The sequence below is a fragment of the Myotis brandtii genome, unplaced genomic scaffold, assembly GCF_000412655.1.
Source record: "Myotis brandtii unplaced genomic scaffold, ASM41265v1 scaffold567, whole genome shotgun sequence".
NCBI lineage: Eukaryota > Metazoa > Chordata > Mammalia > Chiroptera > Vespertilionidae > Myotis > Myotis brandtii.
In genome coordinates this window covers 744,024-767,356 of record NW_005370116.1, presented here as the reverse complement: position 1 = coordinate 767,356, position 23,333 = coordinate 744,024, and the positions used below count along the sequence as shown (strand labels likewise).

General features: G+C 36.7%; 1 protein-coding gene across 1 annotated transcript in view; it reads left to right on the top strand.

Annotated features, from left to right (window-relative positions):
* LOC106728213 (protocadherin-9-like) overlaps positions 1-22,998 on the top strand; it is a 339,470-nt gene extending 316,472 nt beyond the window's left edge. The window contains exon 3 of the mRNA XM_014549716.1: positions 21,624-22,998. Within this exon, the coding sequence (XP_014405202.1) occupies positions 21,624-21,997 (374 nt within the window). The 3' untranslated portion in view covers positions 21,998-22,998. The remainder of the gene's footprint in view (positions 1-21,623) is intronic.
* The last annotated feature ends 335 nt before the right edge of the window (positions 22,999-23,333 follow it).

Here is a 23,333-nt window from a genome sequence, read left to right as displayed (position 1 = left end):
AGGCGGGGAACGTTGGAGTCTGCAGCAAGCAAGCCTCGTGCTCGCTTCAGTGCCTGGCTGCCGGCTGCCATCTTGGCTGACAGTTAATTTGCATATACTCACTGATTAGCCAATGAAAAGGGTAGCGGTCGTACGCCAATTACCATGTTTCTCTTTTATTAGTGTAGATATGTGCATATGCAAATGAAACTAAAATGTCCACTAAATACTAATTATGAAATCATTGGACGTCCTTCAGGAAACTCATGTTATTTGTTGCTAGAGCATAGAATATTCAATATCCACATAGCACACTTTCCTATCTAAAAATACAAGTTCTTGAATTAATAAGGACTGTCTGCATGTAGTCAGTAACAAGTATGCTGTTAAATGAACAGAGGAAATGTGCCCTGTGCCTTGTTCTCTAATGATATGAAGGAAGCAGATGGCGCGAAAAAAGATGTGTCAGAATAAGGTGGTAAATCATAAACAGGGACAGATTGCCGCTTACCTCAAATCCAGTCTCTAAAACTCACTAAGTGCCGCCACTCAAGTTGCACTCAGATCTGTCAGGTTTTTTATTCATGCCTTTAAATCCCGAGACAGTGTCCATATATGACAAACTGAGATGGGGCCATTTTCACAATCAATACTGATCACCTCAGCCAAAATGAGCACAGGTTAATTCACACCTGCCATTGAGATAAGCAGAAGTAATGGAATTGGCTTGGCCTCCTCCATTCCATTGGTGCATTTTGATTGGTACTCGAATATTATGATCCTGGAATGTATTCTCCTGGAAAGAATTTTTGTTTTTATAAATCCAGCATATCCTTCAGAAAAACAGCAAAAATAATGTGACACTAATTTAAAATCCATTCCAAATAACAACGATAACCACACAATTGATGCTCCCCAAACTATAATATATGGATCTGTTAATGCAATTTGGGTCATTATATCAGTCTCACTTATGATTCGGATCTATTAATAGTTGGTGAGGCTGTTACTTTGCAGTCCTGGAATATAGCTAGGTACAAAAGACATTGAGATGTTAAATTAGAGCAGAAATGCATAAAAGATAACAAGAAAGAAAACACCCCATAGTGAGCTACAGTGAAGAGACTTTGAGCAGCCTGCAAGGAGAAAACACTAAATAGTTATTTTTAATCTTATAAGGGTTCACACAACACACATAAAGATTGCTTACCTTGTCGTGTAGCAATTAGAGATAACAAGTTTTTTTAAATTAATGTTCTATATATTTACAAACACAATATGCTCATGTGTAATAACCATTTTAATTAAACAGACAAATTAAAACTGCTTTGAATTTCATGAATTGACCTGACCATCTTAGGGATTCAAAAGGTTCTTGGATAGGCAGCCAGCCAAACAGCACACTTTCAAACAGCATTAGATCTTGAAATAGCAGTGCTGACCACTAACCACAAATATTTTATAGAAATACAAAAATATTGTCAGTATCTCGTCAACCTTCATCTCTGCTCAGTCACCTAGATACCAACTTCAAAAAACTGACTTTTATATTTAAAAAACTATATTTCACAGTTGTACTTTCCAGTTCATGTTTTAAAATTAATTGGAATATCAGTCCTTCACCTCCTACAAAAAGCAGATTTTTTTAAAAAATCTTTGAATATTTTATCACAAGCAGGAAAATCTAATGGCAAATTAATACCCTGTATCTGAGGAAAACCTTCGGTAGGTCTCCTGGTTCATGACTTTGACTTTCTTCAACTTTATACCATAGAACTTGAAGAGCAGTTTGTAATCACTAGTATATTTATTATAGTTCATTTCAGGAGCCCAATCAGACATGACCATGTAGCAAGCATAGCAACATCAGGTATGTGTCTTTAGGTCTGCATAAGGTGGTTGTAGCATCTATACATATAAAAAGGCAGCTACTGCAATGGCCATAACAACCTAACAACCAGTCACTATGATGCCCACTGTGGCCAATGAACCGGCCCAATCAGGGGGTGGGACCAGCGGCCAACCTCGAGGCCCCTCCCCCTGCCAGCCTGCCTCTGATCGGACTCTCCCACCCTGATCAAGAGTGGGGCCTGCTGGCCAAATGCCACCCCTTCCTCCCCCAGCTGGCCCCAATCAGCCCGCCTGACCACAATAGGCCTGCAGCCCCTCCCTCTGGCCAGCCCGCCCATGATTGCAACCCCCACCTCATTAGGGGGCAGGGCTGGATGGCCAACCTCCTGCAGTCCCTCCCTCTGGCCGCCCTACCCCTGATCACACCCCCCACCCAATAGGTGGCGGGGCTTGTCAGCCAACTGCAGCCCCTCCCCCCATCTGGCCAGGCCTCCGATGGGCCCCCACCACCCTGATCAGCCCACAGCCCCTCCCCATGGCCAGCCCCGACCCTTATCAGCCCCCCAAACCCAATCAGAGGTGGGGCCCACCAGCCAATTGCCCGTGGCCCCTTCCCCCAGCCGGCTGGGCCCTGATTGGGGGCCCTGATTGGGCTACAATCCAGGCAAGGCAACCAGCCAACCTCCCACCATCTCCTCTCCTCCAGATAGGCCCAACCCGATCTGCCCTGATTGGGGCCCTGGCCCCTTCCCCCAGCCGGCTGGGCCCTGATTGGGGGCCCTGATTGGGCTACAATCCAGGCAAGGCAACCAGCCAACCTCCCACCATCTCCTCTCCTCCAGATAGGCCCAACCCAATCCGCCCTGATGGGGCCCTGCCGGCCAGACCCCACCTGTGCACGAATTCATGCACTGGGCAACTAGTATTGAACTCCACCAGCGGTTCTCAACCTGTGGGTCGCGACCCCTTTGGGGGTTGAACGACCCTTTCACAGGGGTCGCCTAAGACCATCGGAAAACACATATATAATTACATATTGTTTACAGTAGCAAAATTACAGTTATGAAGTAGTAACGAAAATAATTTTATGGTTGGGGGTCACCACAACGTGAGGAACTGTATTAAAGGGTCGCGGCATTAGGAAGGTTGAGAACCACTGAACTAAACGGAAAATATATTTTAGTGGTTGTAAGAATAATTACCAGAAAGCAATGATTTTGACTTAATGAAAAACATTCTGAAGGAGGAAGAAATTTGTTTCGGTCACATTGCTTCAAGGGAGAATGTTCAAGCAATATGTGATCTTAAATCATCTATTTAATCCTATAACACCATTTCATCTTCTCTCATCTATGTCATCTTTCTGTAAAATGAGGCTTGAAGAATGTAATTAATACCAACGTAATATAGTTATATTGACTAAAATAATACTACTGTCAACTTGGTAACTCTAAGACAAAGAAATTATGGGTAGATGGACTAATATACATACATATTTCCCAAGTACTAACACCAACTAATTTATTAGTTATACTTGATAGTAAAATATGCTATTTTTTGGAGTTCTATTACAGTTCATTCTGACAGGGAAGAACATTTGGGCATATTTCAGACAGATAAAAAATACTCTTTCCCTAACCGGTTTGGCTCAGTGGATAGAGCGTCAGCCTGCGGACTCAAGGGTCCCAGGTTCGAGTCTGGTCAAGGGCATGTACCTTGGTTGCGGGCACATCCCCAGTAGGGAGTGTGCAGGAGGCAGCTGATCAATGTTTCTCTCTCATCGATGTTTCTAACTCTCTATCCCTCTCCTTTCTCTCTGTAAAAAATCAATAAAATATATTTTAAAAAATACTCTTAGTGATAGATTTTGGATAAAAGCCATATCAATTGTTCTAGACGACAACTTAACTTATAAATCTTGCCAAGGGTTCACAGATCTTGAAACCTTTGACTGTCATCTAGATTAAAAAGCAAAGGTTCACTGTGCAGTTCACATCTATTAGAGAGAAATAAACTGGCATCCTTAGCAGTATTGATAATATTTGGCAAGGGCCAGCTGTCTTGTACTTTTATTGATCTGGTAGACTGAGGCACAGAGTTCAACACAAGATCTGTACCAGGAATTTGGTGTTTTAACCATACTGTCCCATATGAAGTAAAAACAACAACAACAACACAGAAATTGAAATTTATAAATTACTAATAATATTTACTTCCAGTGAAGATAAATTATGTTAGTTAATCCATAATAATCTATGTATACAAAGAGCATGGTGTTTGGTGAGTTTATAAAATTCAGCATTTCAAAATTTTTTACTAAAATATTTAAAAAGACACTGAAATAATTTCACTCATTCTCACTAGTTCTCTTAACATCAACTTATAAGGCTGTTCTGAATTTTTATTATATTTATTCTGAGTCAATATTCAAATAATTGGCTTACATATGACTTATGTTAAGAGTATTGCTTCCAAATCAGTCACACTTGTCTGGGTTAGCAGGAGGTGACCTTGAAAATTTAGATTCCAATTGCAAGGTTACCCCAGAGGATATTTATTGGTTTTATATATGTTGATTTCTAGAAAAACAAAAACAATTTTTTTTCACATTTGCTCTTATATTTTGTATTACAAGTTATCTTCCCTACTCATTCTCTGGTTCCTTGCAGATATTCTTTTGATTCTTCATAGTTTTTTCTAGATTCCAGGCACATGAGCCCTCCCCTTTCCTTATCCTTTAGGGCTCGGAGTCGACATATTTTTTTCTACTTTTTTAGTTCATTTCCTCCCTCTCCACTCCTTACTTGTTCACTTTCCTCAGTTGATGTTCCTTAAAGAATCCCCTCATTAAACTCTTTTCAATGAATCCTTTTGAGTGTCATCTCTTACATGCCAGGACATTGAAAGGTACCCAAGCTATGCCAACTCATGGGGAGGCATATTTTCACATTGTGATCTGATGGATGCCTCAAAGCTTTCACTACTTCAAAGTCACATTCAGCTGCCATCATGCCTCAGGCGTTCATGTATTTGTATTGAAGCAGCTCTATAAAGCTCTTACTGCGTGTAGACATCCTTCCAAAGGATAACACTTAGCATTTTGGTCACTAACGTGTAAGATTAATGAGCTTATCACAGTAGACTACCACCAATTATACCCAAGAGATAGGTCATTTTGATGAGACAGATTGGAAGATAATAAAAATATATTAATTGCAAAAGGACAGCAGACTAGATGGGAAGCAAATGTCATTAGCAGTAACTCCTCCAAAGAAATTATTAAAATAACCCAGAGGAAGAAAAATGACAACCCCTCTGAAGATAAGGTCAGATTTTGCTTACCAAGAATTTATTTATTTTTTTTAGGTATAGAAAAAATGGCAGTGCATCTTCCCTGTTTTATATTCTTACATTCACTAAGAAATTTTATTCTGAGAGTAATACTGGTTTGCCTAAGACTTTGAATGTAAACACAGCTTAATCTTGAAAAAATGTAAGTCTTTGGTTAAATGTTAAGAGTATATTGATGATGCAATACAATATTTATATCTTAGAAAAATAATAAACTAGTCATGTTTCATAATACAATTTTATAATGATGATTAATAATTTTAATGGCAAATGTGACAATATTTATTGAATAGTTGGGACTTATGGTCAACTACCAATAAAATAGTGAAATACTACAGTGAAAAACTATATTCTCTGGCAATGGATAGCACAGGAGATATTGCAGAAAATCTCAACAAAATTTATATAGATATAAAATTCACATGCAATATTTATTATTTTAAGAGACAAATTTATCTTCAAAGACTTATATTAATTAATTCCTCTGGATTTACAAGGTGTGTTCTGAGATAAACATACATTTTAGGCTGGAATGGGTAATCCTATGCATCACCCTGAGAGGGCAAGATTTCTCTGCACAATGCTCTATTACACAGGCTATTTTCAATAATAAAGTACTGGCATTTTCAACAGTTCACTTAGGAGATTCTTTCAAAATATAACATTATAACCTTGCTTTTTTAGAGTAGTTTTTCTTTATATACAACTGAGTTAAAGGAATTAATTTCACTGTGGCATTCTATATGTAAGCTAATGTGGCATATTAGCCTCTTTAAAATCACCTTTTCCCCTTAAATTTGTGAAAAGTACTTTATCTCTTATAGTTGCAAGCCACTATATCTAAAGAGAGTCTAAATGACTTTAAGTTTTTAATACATTTCCTAATCAACTTGATTTTTTTTTTCTAAATATTTTTCCATTACCTGAGCATACCTGTACCAGAAGGGGCTAAATCCTGCACAGTTATCTGTATCTCATTAGAACTCTGTTTCAGAATAATTGCTAAAAATTACTTTGATGTCTTCAGGATTTAAATATTTTGTTATGTACCCTATGAATCTGAACTTCTGAAGACATCTAAAGAGCTCTGTTGGTTACCCTGGCTGGTGTGCTCAGTTGGTTGAGTATCATTTCAAGCATCAAAAGGTTTCTAGTAAGATTCCCAGTCAGGCCACATGCCTGAGTTGTGAGCTCAATCTCCAGTATGGGGCTTGTAAGAGGCAGCCAATGGATGCTTCTCTCTCATTGATGTTTCTCTCTCTTCCTCTCACTTCCTCTCTCTCTCTCTCTCTAAAATCAAAAATATTTTTAAAAATAAGCTAAGAACTCTAAAACTAAAAAGTGAGCTCCCATTTGATCCAGTGATCCCACTTCTAGGAATATATCCCCAAAATTAGAAATACCAATCAGAAAGGACATATCCACCCCTATGTTCATAGCAGCACAATTTATAATAGCTAAGATTTGGAAACAGCCTATGTGCCCATCAGCAAATGAGTGGATTAAAAAACTGTGATACATCTATACCAGCGGTTCTCAACTTGTGGGTTGCGACCCCTTTGGGGGTCGAACGACCCTTTCACAGGGGTCGCCTAAGACTTGGGGGTCACCACAACATGAGGAACTATATTAAAGGGTCACGGCAGTAGGAAGGTTGAGAACCACTGATCTACACAATGGAATACTATGTTGCTGTAAAAAGAAAGGAACTCCTACCATTCGCAACAGCATGGATGGACCTGGAGAGCATTATGCTAAGCTAAATAAGCCAGTCAGAGAAAGATAAATATCACATGATCTCACTCATTTGTGAAATATAATGAACAACATAAACTGCTGAACAAAAATAGATCCAGAGACAGAAAAGCATCAATCAGACCATCAAACCTCAGAGGGAAGACAGGGGAGGGTGGGGGGAAAGGGGAGAGATCAACCGAAGGACTTGCATGCATGCATATAAGCATAACCAATGGAAACAGACACTAGGGGGGTGAGGGCACAAGCTGTGGGGGTGGGGGGATAATGGGAGGATAAGGACACATGTGTAATACCTTAACTGATAAAGAATAAACAATAAAAAAATAAAAAGAACTCTACTGGTTAAAGGAATTATGAACTTTCTGAATTATTAACTTCCTGGAATGGAAGTTAAGTAGTTTGGTGGGATATAGGAAGTAACTCCTCCAAAGAAATTATTAAAATAACCCAGAGGAAGGAAAAAGGCAATCCCTCAGAAGACAAGGTCAAATTTTGTTCACCAAGAATTTTGCTCACCAAATTTTGCTCTCCAAACATAATCTAGTTATGTATCACTTTGGGAAATTCCTACTTGCTTCAACTCCAAAGTTAACACATATTATCTTAGTGAAAGTTTATGCTATGTGCTCTTTGCAGTGTTTTTTATGTACAGATAAGGACTGATAATTACCTGTTTTTAATATAAAGTGTCACATAATGTTTTACATAGTCTTTTGTTTGTTTGTTTTTGTGGGTTATTTTTTTTAATGTTAGCCCACTAACTTGGGGCTCAGCACAAACTTTATTTTTTCTTTCAAAATATATCTAGTAATTATTTATGAGGTTCCAGGTCATGGTAACAGGTATTGAGGATACAGTTATTAAAAGCAAAACAAAACAGATTACATGGCTTTGTGGTGCTTACATTCTAGGGTAAGAGCTAAATGGTTAACAAATAAATATAGTGTGCCAGGTAGTAATAAGTGCTATCAAGAAAAATACAGCTAGATAAGGGGATGGAGAGTGAGTAGAAAGAACATATTATTTGTCTTTATAAGGTGGTCAAGAAATGTGTCTATGAGGAATTGAATTTGAGGATATAGCTAACTGAAGTTAGAGACTAGGTTACTCTAAGGCAGTGGTTCTCAACCTTCCTAATGCCTCGACCCTTTAATACAGTTCCTCATGTTGTGGTGACCCCCAATTTCATTGTTACAAATTGAACATAATTAAAGCATAGTGATTAATCACAAAAATAATATGTAATTATATATGTGTTTTCCGATGGTCTTAGGCGATCCCTGTGAAAGGATCGTTTGCCCCCCAAAGGGGTCGCGACCCATAGGTTGAGAACCGCTGCTCTAAGGCCAATGAGAAGGATAGTCCAGGTACAAATAACAGCAAATGTACAGGCCCTGAGACTTCCTTAATCTCGGTGAGTTTGAGACACAGGAAGAAAGTCACTGTAGCAGAACAGGGGCAATAAAGTGGGATAAGGGAGAGAAGCTGGAGGGTATACCATCAGAAAGTTGGGCAGGAGCCAGATCATGTGACACTCTCTGAGCCATGGAGAAGTGTGGCTATTACTCTGATGTAATTGGAAGCAGAGGAGTGAGGTGGTCCGCTTTAAAAGTTGCCTTAGGTTGCATAGTTCCCAAATATATGCACATCCTACTCTTCAGAACATGTGACTATGTTATCTTATTTGGCAAAAGGAACTTTGCAGATGTGATTAAATTAAGGATTTTGCTATAAGGAGATTACCCTGGATTATCCACATGGCTACAATGTAATCACAATGGTCCTTTGAGAAGAATTCAGGAAAAGTTAGAGGAGGTGATGTGATAAGAAAAGTGCAGATTAATGTGCTTGGAATATGGAGAAAGGACACAGAAGCCCAGGAATATGGATAGCTTCTAGAAACTGAAAAAAGAAGAGAATTGATCCCTCACAATTTCCAAAATGAACCATTGCTGTTGATAACTTCACTTTAACCCAGTACAATTTATATCAGACTTGAGCCCTGGAACTATAAGAGAATATACATTTGTGCTGTTTTAAGGCACTAAGTTTGTGGTAATTTTTTACAGCAGCAATAGAAAACTATAAGTGTATTTGCTATATACTTAAAATTAATAAATATATTAGTGTGATGAAACCCTGGGGGGGCGGTGGGTGCAGGATGGAGGAGGTCAATGGGGGGAAAAAGGAGACATCTGTAATACTTTCAACAATAAAGATAAATTTAAAAATAAATAATAAATATATGCCTCTAGTTATCAACTGGAGAACAGGATATATCAAAAGAGCAGAAGAAGGGAAATCTGTTAGGAAATAGTAGTGACTTGGGCTGATGGGCTTGCAGGGAAGTAAATAGACTAAAGAACATGCTGATTGATTGTGTAACTGGAGTAAAATCAGCAGCTTATAGCCACAAATATGTGTTATCTCGTTTCTCATCTGTTGGGGGAAAGTCCCAAAGCCTAAATTCAAGATCAATTCCAAAGAACTGACATGCAACCTTATTCAAATCCCTAAGAGCTTTTTTTTTTACAATATATTTTATTGATTTTTTTACAGAGAGGAAGGGAGAGGGATAGAGAGTTAGAAACATCAATGAGAGAGAAACATCGATTCAGCTGCCTCCTGCACACTCCCTACTGGGGATGTGCCCGCAACCAAGGTACATGCCCTTGACCAGAATCGAACCAGGGACCCCTTAGTCCGTAGACCAACACTCTATCCACTGAGCCAAACCAGTCAGGGCCCTAAGAGCTTCAATAGGAGAAACTTACATGGGCAAAGCGGCTGCTTCCAGTGCTGGCCAGCCGGGAAGAATCCACACTCCTCCAAGCTCAGTAGCCCTTTTCATAGAGGGTTAACAGTAAAAGCATATGGTGGGTAGTCACACAGACCACCAGAAAGAACAATGCTTTCCTAAGTTCACAGATAATATTAGGCAGTTATCACACTCTATACATTCATTAACCTCCTTCCTGGGGACATGATGTTTATCTTGGGTGGCATTTCAGTCTCCTGGGTAGTCAGCTAAACCTGAAGTGACAGAGTTAAATAGTCGCAGAGGGTTAAACATGTAGTCTAACATTGCCCAGATGCCTTTGCTGTTGGAACCATATTGCATCTCTGAGTTCCTGTACACACCTATTACCTCAGAAATCCAAGTGGGCTCCCGATACTTAGAGTTTCTCAAAGTATCAGCTAAGCATCTTCTCTGAAGACTGAGGAAGAACCCATTTTCCAGTTTGTCAGGCTTTTGGTAAAATTCAGTTCCTTGTGGTTGTGGGACTGAGATCCCGGTTGTCATGCTGGCTGCCCAGTAGCAGTTGCTCTTAGTACCTAATTAAAGGTTGCTCTCAGATCCTTTCCATCTTCAAAGTCAGCAACAACTCACAGAATCTTTTTGTGCTTGGAATCTGAGCTCCCTTCTGCTACCAGCTGGAGGAAACACCTTGCTTTTCAAGGATACATATGATTATGTTGATTATGCTAGTCCCACACAATAATCTCTTTTTTTTTAATCCTCACCAAAGAATATGCTTCATTGAGTTTTGAGAGAGAGAGAAACATGGATGTGAGAGAGAAACATCTATCAGTTACCTCCTATACTTGCCCTAAGCAGAAATCAAACCTGTAACATTTTGGTGCATGGGATGACACTCCAAATAACTGAGCCACCTGTCCAGGGCAATATTTTATTCCTTTTAAAACACAATCCTTCAGACAACTTTTAGAATATATAAATTATTAAATCTTTCAATAATTAATTTGGGGGATAAGTGAAATATTTTCCCCAACTTTTCCAATGTTTTAATCACCTAGGAACAATCTCTATGGCCCTCTGAAGACCTTGAGAAATAGAATCTCTAGCCCAGAGACTAGGAGAGGAATAAGGCTGTGGTTATGTGTCCCAGGTGAAAATTATCAGAGAACACTGGGAAAATGAAAATTAACTTCACCAGTTTATTTCTTCTCTTATTCTAATTAAATATACCTGAAATATGGGAAACAGTAAATATTGTGTAAAAGCAAACTACTTCACAATACTGTGTACTATTGGCCTGGTCTTAGATGAGAAACAGAGTTAAAGAGGACTAATGATTATATGTCACTTCATTTTTAACTTGAATTTAAGCCTGAAAATAATTTGTAAAGAATACTGCATTCCTTAACACCTTAGATTTGCTCCTAAAACTTGTGCATCATTTTTTTTTATTTTTTTGAGAAATAATGCAAATTTCAAGAAATGGAGAATAATTCAGGAAATGTCAGTCTATAAAAAAGTTTTAAATGGAAGATCTCAAATATGATTAAAAGAAATGGTAATCCATAAAAGAAAGTACATATGATATACAAAAATGCAAATAAGGAGTTCACATCAAGCAATTTGGTCCAAATCTGGAAGTCAATTTAAATAATCAATGAAAGCCTATCTCCTTAGACCACTGCCATTCAATTGATTGCAAGGTCAAATACTAATGCTGAATAAATACAGTTATCAAAAATCATTTTCTTTTCGGCAGTTAACTTTAGCAGATGAGAAAAACGCAGCTGATGTTCATGTCATGCAGAATAAAGGGAAAGATTTATATGGAAGTGTTCTTCATTTCTTGTGAGTTATCACGTCTGTCCAAATAGCAATATCCTGCCCAGCAGAGAATCTGCTGCTTGGCCTGGCCACGTGTTATTGTGTTTGGACTGTGTCCATCTGCAAATGTTGACTTTTCATCCGTGACCAAGGACAGAAATCTGTATGAGGAACGTGCAAAACATTTAATCCTTGTTTACTTGTTAACCAAGGTTTTGTCAAATCCTGCTGGTGTTGTTTTTTTGCATTCATTTCTCAAGGTGACTACAGATGCATTCACAATGTTGTATTTAGATACGAGCTGGAATGTAAAGTCCTGATTAAACTAGTAGGTGTTTACTTAGATTTAGAAATATAAATATTGGTCTAAATATAGTTTCTCATTCAAACCTAATCATGACCTAAGTAATAGTATAATCTACAGGAACAATTGCTTTATAATTTCTTTTTCCTGTCTTAATAAAACAAATATAACATTGAAAAGTTATATTATCTCTGACAAACCACAGTGATGTTTAGTTAAAAAATAAGAGGATGGTAGGGGTCATGCATCAAAATCTAGTCTTTTACTCTCAATTTCTAGATGAGAGTCTAAGAGCCAGGGAATCTAAAATTATTTTCACAAAGTCCATGCTAATTGGTTTGAATCTACTTTCCTATTTGAGGTAGCTATGATGATTATATGACTCGAGATTTCTGGGTTGGTTCTGATTTTAAATATTTTATGCAAAAATCTCTTGAACCTAACATATGATCAAAGTAAAATTATGGAATGATAAATGGAAAACATTTTTTGTAAGGATACTAAATTTGCCAGATCTATTTTTAAATTTAGACTGTTCACATAATTACACTTTATTATTTTATATAAAAATCTGAGTGACAATGGCACTAAAATTTACATACTTTTCAGTATATGTAATAAGAGCAGAATGATAACTAATATTTATGCCCATGTAACATTGATTTATAAGTGTGAATTGGGCATAGTATAATGTGATCTGAATAGAAATGAAATATCAAAAGCAAATGTGGGCAATGCTTACCAATATCCTCTGTTTATCATGCCAACTCATATTTGAAATTAAATTTTACATATTTAGACTGGAAACAAATGAATTAATTTGATATGTAATAGAAACTGTTCAATAAGTATAGAAAATGATGATGGAATAGTGGAAAGTATGGGTGCCTACCAAGTGAATTTTCTTGACATTTTTTTCAGGCCCCTCTAGATTTACATAAATATTTAGCATTAGCTTCCCATTTAAGATAATCCACAGAAATTATAAGAAACTGTTATGCAGTTACACCTTGTCTTAAAAAAAATAAAAATAAACTAAGAATGAAAATGAGCTAGTAAAAATACTAAATATATATTTTGTATTTATCTCCTAGAGATACTAAAATAAACTTAAAATGTAGTGCTTGAGAATATTTTTTCCCTGAAATCTTATTATAGGAAGGTTGATTAAAGCATAGAACAAATATGATTTTTTTTGTATATTAAGAACAGCAATTGCAAAGCAAAATTATAGAATAAAGGTCTACATTTTAAAAGACATTTTATCACTGTGCCTAAATAGCAGGGAAACTGCTTCAGTGAATCTAAATCAGTGAATGTATCTTTCAATTTAAAGCGTTTAGTGATGCACAACTTCTTTGCACACTGTACTTATGCTAAGGTAATATCTTGGGAAAATACAGCAAAATTGGAACTTAAGAACAAATTTTGCATAAAAATAGTGCTATAGGTTATCACAAAAAAGGCCATTATAATATGACAATCAGTTATGTTTTGCATGCAAGAGGTATATTTTTATAATAAAAGTTGAACAAAATGAAAAATTGAGATGTGATAAGTTTGATCTAACATGATATAAAAACGACATATATTATAATTCAATTTTGGCAGCCTGTTTAGTCTTATTTTACCCAACAATAAAAATTCTAAGGAAAATTCATTCACATGAAAGGCTAACCCTTTATGTAGTATGAAACCTAACCATGCATCGGAAGGTCTCATAATTTTTTCTTTTAAAGTATCAGTTTCTAGCTTTGGAATTAAAGGGTTTCAAGTCATCAGGTTGAAAAGTAGGTGGTCAACAGGCCAGAAGCTACTTGTAATTACGGTAGTGAGTTAATCAATGAAGTAACAGATCTGCTTGTGGGTGTAATAAAATGAGATCAAGGCTCACTCAAGTGTCCTACCATTTAAGTATAGCTGGAAAGCCATTAACTTGGATTGTTTCACATTTTAAACCGCATCTTTAAAAGTTAGCAGTTCAAGCAGCTCTCTGACAGCTGTTGCCTAAACTATAGGAAAAGTATTCTCTTAGGTTTTGAGTGAGAAGGTGAGTTGTGCAAAGATGGAGAGGGAACTACATTGAAACTTGATATAAATATTAACTGAGACATCTCTCAAGAAGCTTTTTATATGTGCTTTTGTTTTTGCTGTCAACATTTTAATGCAGAGACAGATGGCTTGTACAATTTTATCAGTACTCGTGTCTTTATACATTCAGAAATCAGCAATGATAACCAAACTCACGGATTGCAGATTGTGAAAGGGAACAAATAATTTAGGTTTAGAAAAAAAATCATTAAATGTTTTAGTGTTAAGAAGAAAACATGATGGGGTATTAATTACTTTTAAGAGGAAGAAAACAAATTGAAGTAATGCTAAAATTATTGAAAAGCAGTTTGGAATCCTGATCTGGATTCTAAATAGATATTGTATGATGTAGAACAAATAGGACACTGTAAAATATATGAAAAAAAAATTGGAGAAATAGGAAAAACACACACATGAGCATTCTCACATGCTTAAGGTCTCAAGATAATTATTAAGAATCTAGCACAGTCTCTGATACATGTGATGCATGTGATATATTCAATAAATGTTTATTGAGAAAATGTACAAATGGAAAATAAATATAGTTCTTTATCAATATCATTACTTATAGTGAGAACATTAAAAGTAATTATATACTAAAGATAAAAATAGTGTATCGCATATACATTTTGCAGTGTTAGTCAAAATTTCCAGATATTTTAAATTCTATGTATTTTATGGGAAATCATAGATTATTTTAATCATATTTTGGAAATTGACAATATTCAATATCAATGCTTTTCTTTCCCAGGGATATTTTTCCATTTATTTTCAGATAGAGCAAAGGGAGGAAGGAGAGGGAAAGAGAGAGAGAGAAACATTGATGTGAGAGAGACGCATGGATTGGTTGCCTCCACACATGCCACCACTAGGGCTGGGGATTGAACCTGCAACCCCTTGGCCAGCGAGCTGATGCTCTAACCACTCAGAACACCAGCCAGACCTCAATATCAATGTTTTTTTAAAAAAATATATATTTTATTGATTTTTTACAGAGAGGAAGGGAGAGGGATAGAGAGCCAGAAACATCGATGAGAGAGAAACATCAGTCAGCTGCCTCCTGCACAGCCCTATTGGGGATGTGCCCGCAAAAGAGGTACATGCCCTTGGCTGGAATTGAACCCGGGACTCTTCAGTCCGCAGGCCGACGCTCTATCCACTGAGCCAAACCAGTCAGGGCAATATCAATGCTTTTTAAAGAATATTTTTCTTCTTTAAAAAAGGCCTAAAAATTTCATTTATTGGTTCTAATAATGAGAAAAACAAATTGGAAACGATTCAGTGTTTAGTATGTTTCAGATTATAAACTTTTAAAGGACAGGGACTATTTTAGGGAACCAGTGGAATGACTATGCTCTTTTTAACAATTCATCACCAAAAAATATTTTTTTTTTCTTTTTACCAATTCACAAACAGACGTTATAGAAGGCAACTTGCAAGTATTATTATTTCCCTAAATAAAACTCATTATTTTAAATTTTAATATCAGGCAACTACTAGGAGTGATATGTAGGGCCAAATTAAAATTTAAAAAAAAATGAAACTTTTCTCTGTTTAATGTTATGTCCCAAAATAAAAATTTACCAAAGCATAATGCAGAATATATTTTTCAACAATACAACTCGCATTTTCAAGGACATAACCAATTAGCTTATTGATTTTTTTTTATTTTTTTAAAAAAAATTTAAAAAGTTACACTGTTGTCCCAGGTCTGAGGCCCTGGCAAGAGGTTGGTCAGTTTCCCTACTTGAGTAAGTCCATACCTCACCAACTCCTGTCCATAGCTCTCAAACTCCTAGGTCGCTATGCACCCACCATGATTGTCCAGAGGTCAGGTACCAGTTGACTTGGGACAGCCCTTATGCCCTGTAGTCTGAGACATTACTAAAATTAGTCAATTCACAGAGAGCCCTAGGAACCTAGCTAACCCAACCCTACTTGTCACACAGAAGCTGCCCCTACAATTCCACCTTGCTGTTATGCTCTTCCTGGTACAACCCCCAATATAGCACGGCCTGGGATCCTTTCCTCTTCTGAAACTCTAAAGACTTCTGGCTGTCATCTGAGTGTCACTGTGTCATTTCCCACCTTTTGATGGACCTTTAAATCTTATACAACAATCGGGTACGGGTACCTAAAAGACTTACCTAAGAATCTACCGAACTTTTAGAAACTTATTGATAGACTTTATCAAAAGTACCTAAATTAATTTACATAAATGAATCATAGTAAGTTCAATTTTCACAGAGCAATTAATATTATTTAATGGACAGAAGCTCAACTTTTGCAAGTTGATTTTGAATAGTACACAGAAATTTTAACCATACATGTTTTAAATTGTCAATTATCTATAAGAACTTTTAGAAAACAGTAGACATGAAATAGCTTGGAACAAACAAAGACCATCTGTTACCTGGCATAGGGACATGCCTCCCTAAATCTGTTAATTGCTTCCCATTCCTTCCCAATGACACCCTTTTCTCCCCTTTCAGTTCACTACTTTTAAAGCAATTATTTGTTTCCCAGGATAGCCCGAAAGCTCCATGAGGATAGTGTTGACATCTGTTTTGTTCACTGTTATATATTTGATGCCTGTCACAGTGTCAGATATAGTACATGCTCAGTAAATATTCATAGAATAAATAAAAGTTACCAGTTCTAAAAATAAAAACATATACACTTTGTTAAATTGTGTACTCAGTGCTGAAGACTTAGGGCCCACATATACTTATAAGGGTACAAACATTATTCTCAATCCTTGGGTCTTATTTCTTTATTTAATAAGAGGGCAATGCATGTTGGATAAGGCTATATTAAAAATAACTTCGCATATCCTCTATCCTGTCTTTTTTTTTATGAACTCAGTTAAAACCTGATTCTATCAGCTGAAAAGTTATTTTTTCCTCCCTTTGGAGATATTAACAAGAAAATAAATACTTATTAGGGTTCTAGAAAAGTAAAGATTAAGATTTGGCCTCAATATATATTGCATATCAAATTGGCTATTAACTACGTTATCTCCATTGATGTCTAGAAAGGAGCAAATATATTTAAGAGAAGTTAAATAATTATTTTATTAATTGTCACAAAGTATTGCTAGGCAGAGATTTGTTGTTAAGGAAGCATTTGGTTTGATGTTTGTGAAATCAGCATCTTCTATTATAATTATATAAGGTCTGCTTTTAAGGGGACGATGTCTGTAATAATTTTTCAGTACATTCTCAATCTCATAAGATTTTAACTGACAACATTATTCATAGACCATCATTATTGCTTAGGACTATGAGGAATCAGAAGACTGATAAGTCATCTTTTTCCATTAATGGATTTTAAATCCAGTCAGGAGAGAAAAAAAATAAAAACAGGTATTCGTAAATGTACAGAGCCTCTCATCCCCAAAAGAGGAAATGTCATTAAGCTAAGAGCTGAGGAAGCTCAAATAGGAAATTCGTTATTCATCAATGAGGGAAGGTCTGTGGAAATCCTCCAGGTACAGATGAGACATGAATTGGTAGAGTTTGGAAGCTTGTGTGGTATGTGGGAAACAAGTTGACCCTTGAAAGAGTAAGTAATGAAATGAAAACAGGCCAGGTGAAAAGCATCTTCTAAGCCTGTGATCCTAATGTGAGGAGGGTGGATTGGTTGGGGCAACTCTGTTAGCTCGGTTGGATAGAGTCACTGAGCACACAAAAGCAACCCTAAAAGGGAGAAATTGGATCAAACTTTTAAAAATGTGAGGAGGGTGGATTGGTTGGGGCAACTCTGTTAGATAGAGTCACTGAGCACACAAAAGCAACCCTAAAAGAGAGAAATTGGATCAAACTTTTAAAGTGTGGGCAGAATTCAGAGGTCAAAGAAAGGCTCATAGAGAAGTTTTCAATTAAATATCCCAGGAAGTAAGTAATCATTGGAGATTTATGAGAGAAATAGTTTTAAGTAATAAACATGTATTTAAACAAAATAAAACTGTTTGCTTTTGAGGGAATGGGAATACCAGTCAGATGGGAAGGAATTTTAAGATTGTTCTACAGAGCATATTTTAGATTTGAAAATGACTAAAATTTGAGTGTGTAGGCAAGTACATTTTAGCCACTTTTTTTTTCACATCCAGTATCCATTCTGATGTCGCCTGTGTTTTGTGATCTCAGGTATTTGCTATGAACTATTGCCTAACACAGTAGGTGTCGTTTAACATGCAAGAAAGAACTAAATATTATTAAAACAAGTAGATGATAATATAATAAAACCCCTACAATTATAGTGCACTTAAAAACAGTAGTAGTGCTAACATGGGTTTTTGCAAAATCTACATTTCAATTCTTCAGTTATTTTAATTGTTCATTAGGCAACCTTGCTAGTATGTAGTCTCCATTTTCTTCTACACTTTTATTCTGATGACTCTGCTTTTCAAATTGCTTCATGCCTCAGGCTTTCTTACCTATCCACTTAACCTCATTCGTAAAATCAATTCCTAATTTCCAAGCTATCACTTATCACTTGACTGTTTAATCAAGGGAGAAAAAAAATAACAACAAAAAGTAGTGTTTTCCTTAACTGTTTGGCTGTTGTTATTCAGTAAATAGGCTGATATCTTTTTGCACAATCACAAAAGAGTTTACTTTTGAAATCACGGTGTAAAAAATCAATAAAATATATTTTTTTTAAAAAGTTAAAAAAAAAGAATTAGGAGATAAATCTGTAATAATACATATGCCACAAAACCGGTTTCGGCAATAAAATATATTTTTTAAAAAAAGTTAAAAAAAATAATTAGGAGATAAATCTGTAATAATACATATGCCACGTAAAGACTTGATCAGAAATCATACATCAAGGTGTTATGCAAAGTGCTGAGGTTCCAGAAAACCTCAGAGTATTGTTTGTGGATTTCAAAGAAATAACCCAGAGACTGACTGCGAAAGACATGGGGATATTAGGACTTACGTGTGCACCATAGACGGCTGACCTGTGAAGGTCGCCGCAGCACCTGCTGCCACCAGTGAAGTTGTCCTGCTAAGTCCCATCTGGGCAGCCCACTGGTGCTATTGTTTTGCTGCCATCCAGACCCAGACTTTCCCAAGACAAAGTTTTATAGCCGAAGTTTTACAGAGAAACACAGGGAATGCAGGGGGAGGAGCAGGTGCAGGTGTGCAAATTGTGTAAGATCAAAACATTAGCTGTTTACAATCCAGCCTCACAGTTTCTCTGTGGCCTTTCTTAGACCAAGTTGCTGACCAGGTTCCCAGGGTCTCACAGTCCACCTAAGATGGCCTTCCCTATATTCCCACAGAGTGGGAGGGAGAATTGGAGCATGATAAGGGGCCCATGTTCCCATCTACCATACACATGGGTATATCTGTTTGCCCATATCTGTCTGTGTACCTATGTGTCTATTACCTATGTTTCTGGTTTTTTGTTTTGTTTTTTCTGGATATAAACAAAGGCTTAATGAAGAAAAGATAATTCTTGCCTCAGTAACAAGAAACTTGATTCCTTCTATGTTATTCTTAAATCAATAGAGACAGCAAAATCTTTGAATTGTTTAACTTAATATACTTTTCATGAGAAATGAGATCGCTAATGCACTTTTTCTCTAGTGGATAATTTTAAATGAAAAATTCTAACCATTTTCTTCTCTTATTTTCTCTGTCTCTTGTCCTCTGCAGATGGGCCTCTGGGCCCCCGAGGATTAGCTGAAGCTACAGAGATGTATCTACATTTCAATTCTTCAGTTATTTTAATTGTTCATTAGGCAACCTTGCTAGTATGTAGTCTCCATTTTCTTCTACACTTTTATTCTGATGACTCTGCTTTTCAAATTGCTTCATGCCTCAGGCTTTCTTACCTATCCACTTAACCTCATTCGTAAAATCAATTCCTAATTTCCAAGCTATCACTTATCACTTGACTGTTTAATCAAGGGAGAAAAAAAATAACAACAAAAAGTAGTGTTTTCCTTAACTGTTTGGCTGTTGTTATTCAGTAAATAGGCTGATATCTTTTTGCACAATCACAAAAGAGTTTACTTTTGAAATCACGGTCAAAATGTTTGTTCTAGATTGCCTGCTAGAAAAAAAATAAAAGAGAAATATCTATGATAACTTTTGCCCCTGAATATTAGACTCCATGTGATACAATTTGCAACTTAGCTATAGTTTTGTACATTGCAAATCTTGAAAATAGGTTAAACTCAGAAGGAAGCAAATGCTGGCTTCAGAATCAAATGGCTTCTTTACTTATTTGAATTTCAGAATGCTTTCATTGACCAGCTGCCTTTAGTAATAACTATAGTGAAAGTATTCTTTAAAACAATCATTTAAATTTTTTAAATGTTGCAAAATTATTTTCATGTGATTTCATTTATAAAAACAAATATTCACATGGAAAAGCACTATATATAGCCATTTAGAGTATTTATTTATTTATTTAGAGTATTTTTTTTAATAATACATTTTAAGTAGTGCTTTTTAATTTTATTTTCATGGAGTTGTAGTACTTACATATTCTGCAACATTGCACATAAAATTTCTATTTTTCATAATCTATCATAACTATGAGCTTTATGTTAAGAATTAGGAGATAGCCGTAACCGGTTTGGCTCAGTGGATAGAGTGTCGGCCTGCAGACTGAAAGGTCCCAGGTTCGATTCCGGTGAAGGGCATGTACCTTGGTTGTGGGCACATCCCCAGTAGGGGGTGTGCAGGAGGCAGCTGATCGATGTTTCTAACTCTCTATCCCTCTCCCTTCCTCTCTGTAAAAAATCAATAAAATATATTTTTTTTAAAAAGTTAAAAAAAAAGAATTAGGAGATAAATCTGTAATAATACATATGCCACATAAAGACTTGATCAGAAATCATACATCAAGGTGTTATGCAAAGTGCTGAGGTTCCAGAAAACCTCAGAGTATTGTTTGTGGATTTCAAAGAAATAACCCAGAGACTGACTGCGAAAGACATGGGGATATTAGGACTTACGTGTGCACCATAGACGGCTGACCTGTGAAGGTCGCCGCAGCACCTGCTGCCACCAGTGAAGTTGTCCTGCTAAGTCCCATCTGGGCAGCCCACTGGTGCTATTGTTTTGCTGCCATCCAGACCCAGACTTTCCCAAGACAAAGTTTTATAGCCGAAGTTTTACAGAGAAACACAGGGAATGCAGGGGGAGGAGCAGGTGCAGGTGTGCAAATTGTGTAAGATCAAAACATTAGCTGTTTACAATCCAGCCTCACAGTTTCTCTGTGGCCTTTCTTAGACCAAGTTGCTGACCAGGTTCCCAGGGTCTCACAGTCCACCTAAGATGGCCTTCCCTATATTCCCACAGAGTGGGAGGGAGAATTGGAGCATGATAAGGGGCCCATGTTCCCATCTACCATACACATGGGTATATCTGTTTGCCCATATCTGTCTGCGTACCTATGTGTCTATTACCTATGTTTCTGGTTTTTTGTTTTGTTTTGTTTTTTTCTGGATATAAACAAAGGCTTAATGAAGAAAAGATAATTCTTGCCTCAGTAACAAGAAACTTGATTCCTTCTATGTTATTCTTAAATCAATAGAGACAGCAAAATCTTTGAATTGTTTAACTTAATATACTTTTCATGAGAAATGAGATCGCTAATGCACTTTTTCTCTAGTGGATAATTTTAAATGAAAAATTCTAACCATTTTCTTCTCTTATTTTCTCTGTCTCTTGTCCTCTGCAGATGGGCCTCTGGGCCCCCGAGGATTAGCTGAAGCTACAGAGATGTGCACTCAAGAGTGCTTGGTTTTGGGCCACTCTGATAATTGCTGGATGCCTCCTGGCTTAGGTCCATATCAACACCCCAAATCTCCTCTCTCAACTTTTGCACCTCAGAAAGAATGGGTCAAGAAGGACAAGCTTGTGAATGGGCACACCCTTACCAGAGCCTGGAAAGAAGACAGCAACAGGAACCAGTTCAACGACCGGAAGCAGTATGGCTCCAATGAAGGCCATTTCAACAATGGCAGCCACATGACAGACATTCCTCTGGCCAATCTGAAGTCTTATAAGCAACCAGGAGGTGCTATGGAGAGTCCGAAGGAACACCAACTCTAAAAATACAAAATTTTAAAAAAAGGCTGTATGGGACCTAATAACTTTAATCTAAATAGACATGCTAATACTGTGTGTGTCAGAGCTTTATGTATTCAATAGATCTCTACAACTATGCCCCTTATAGCAGGGATTTTCATAACTTTGTGTTAGCACCATGGAGGAAACTATGTTTTACAGCATAAGAGAGGATAGTTCTATTAGCCATGTGATCTTGTTTACTAGAATTGGTTAAACTCTCCAGAGATCTCTCCATTGTGCAAATGTTCTGTTTTTCTTTCATTGCATTTTATTTTGACCCTGGACTGCTGCTATGAACAATAGAATGTGCATTTGGAGAGTAAGAAAGTTCCATGGATTAGAATGACTGACAAATATATCCAGGTAGAGAATTGTGCTCTTTTTGTCATTGATTTGTGCTGGGACTGCTATACTTGACATTATACTTCAAATAAAACTTAAAAAGATAAGCATTAAACCTATTGTGCTGTTAACAACGTTAGTGGACACTTGTAAGTCAGTGTTAAAGTATTTGTAAATAGAAGCAAGTTATTATTAACAACTTTTGTGTACTTATAATGTTCACCTAAAAAATGTGTAGCATAATTCTGTGTTTTATGGTTGCTTCTTTCCTTTTTTTTTTTTCATTTGCCTCTGTCATTATTTTGTTGTTTCTTTTAGTGAGGTGTTTCTGCGTTAGTAGTCTGTCTTGACACACATTGTTCCAAGGATCTCAAACACTTGCTTTTTGAAAAAGGTTCTGGAATCTTGCTTCCTTTATGATAGCTTATAATGCCGAGATTCTGTATAACATAAAGCTCAAAAGTAAAAAACTTTATATAAAAAATGATTTCTGTAAAAGCTTGGAAATTCAGAACCTATTTTCTTTACATTCTTATTTGCAAAGTAGGCAAAAGCAAATCACTTAATTCGTAGTATTAAGTGAAAGAATTATTGTTCAGAAAGTGATATAATATCCTGTACTTGTCACTCATGAAAAACTAATGTATCAAAATTAGCATATATTAAAGAAAAATTACTAAGTTTTACAGAGAAACACAGGGAATGCAGGGGGAGGAGCAGGTGCAGGTGTGCAAATTGTGTAAGATCAAAACATTAGCTGTTTACAATCCAGCCTCACAGTTTCTCTGTGGCCTTTCTTAGACCAAGTTGCTGACCAGGTTCCCAGGGTCTCACAGTCCACCTAAGATGGCCTTCCCTATATTCCCACAGAGTGGGAGGGAGAATTGGAGCATGATAAGGGGCCCATGTTCCCATCTACCATACACATGGGTATATCTGTTTGCCCATATCTGTCTGCGTACCTATGTGTCTATTA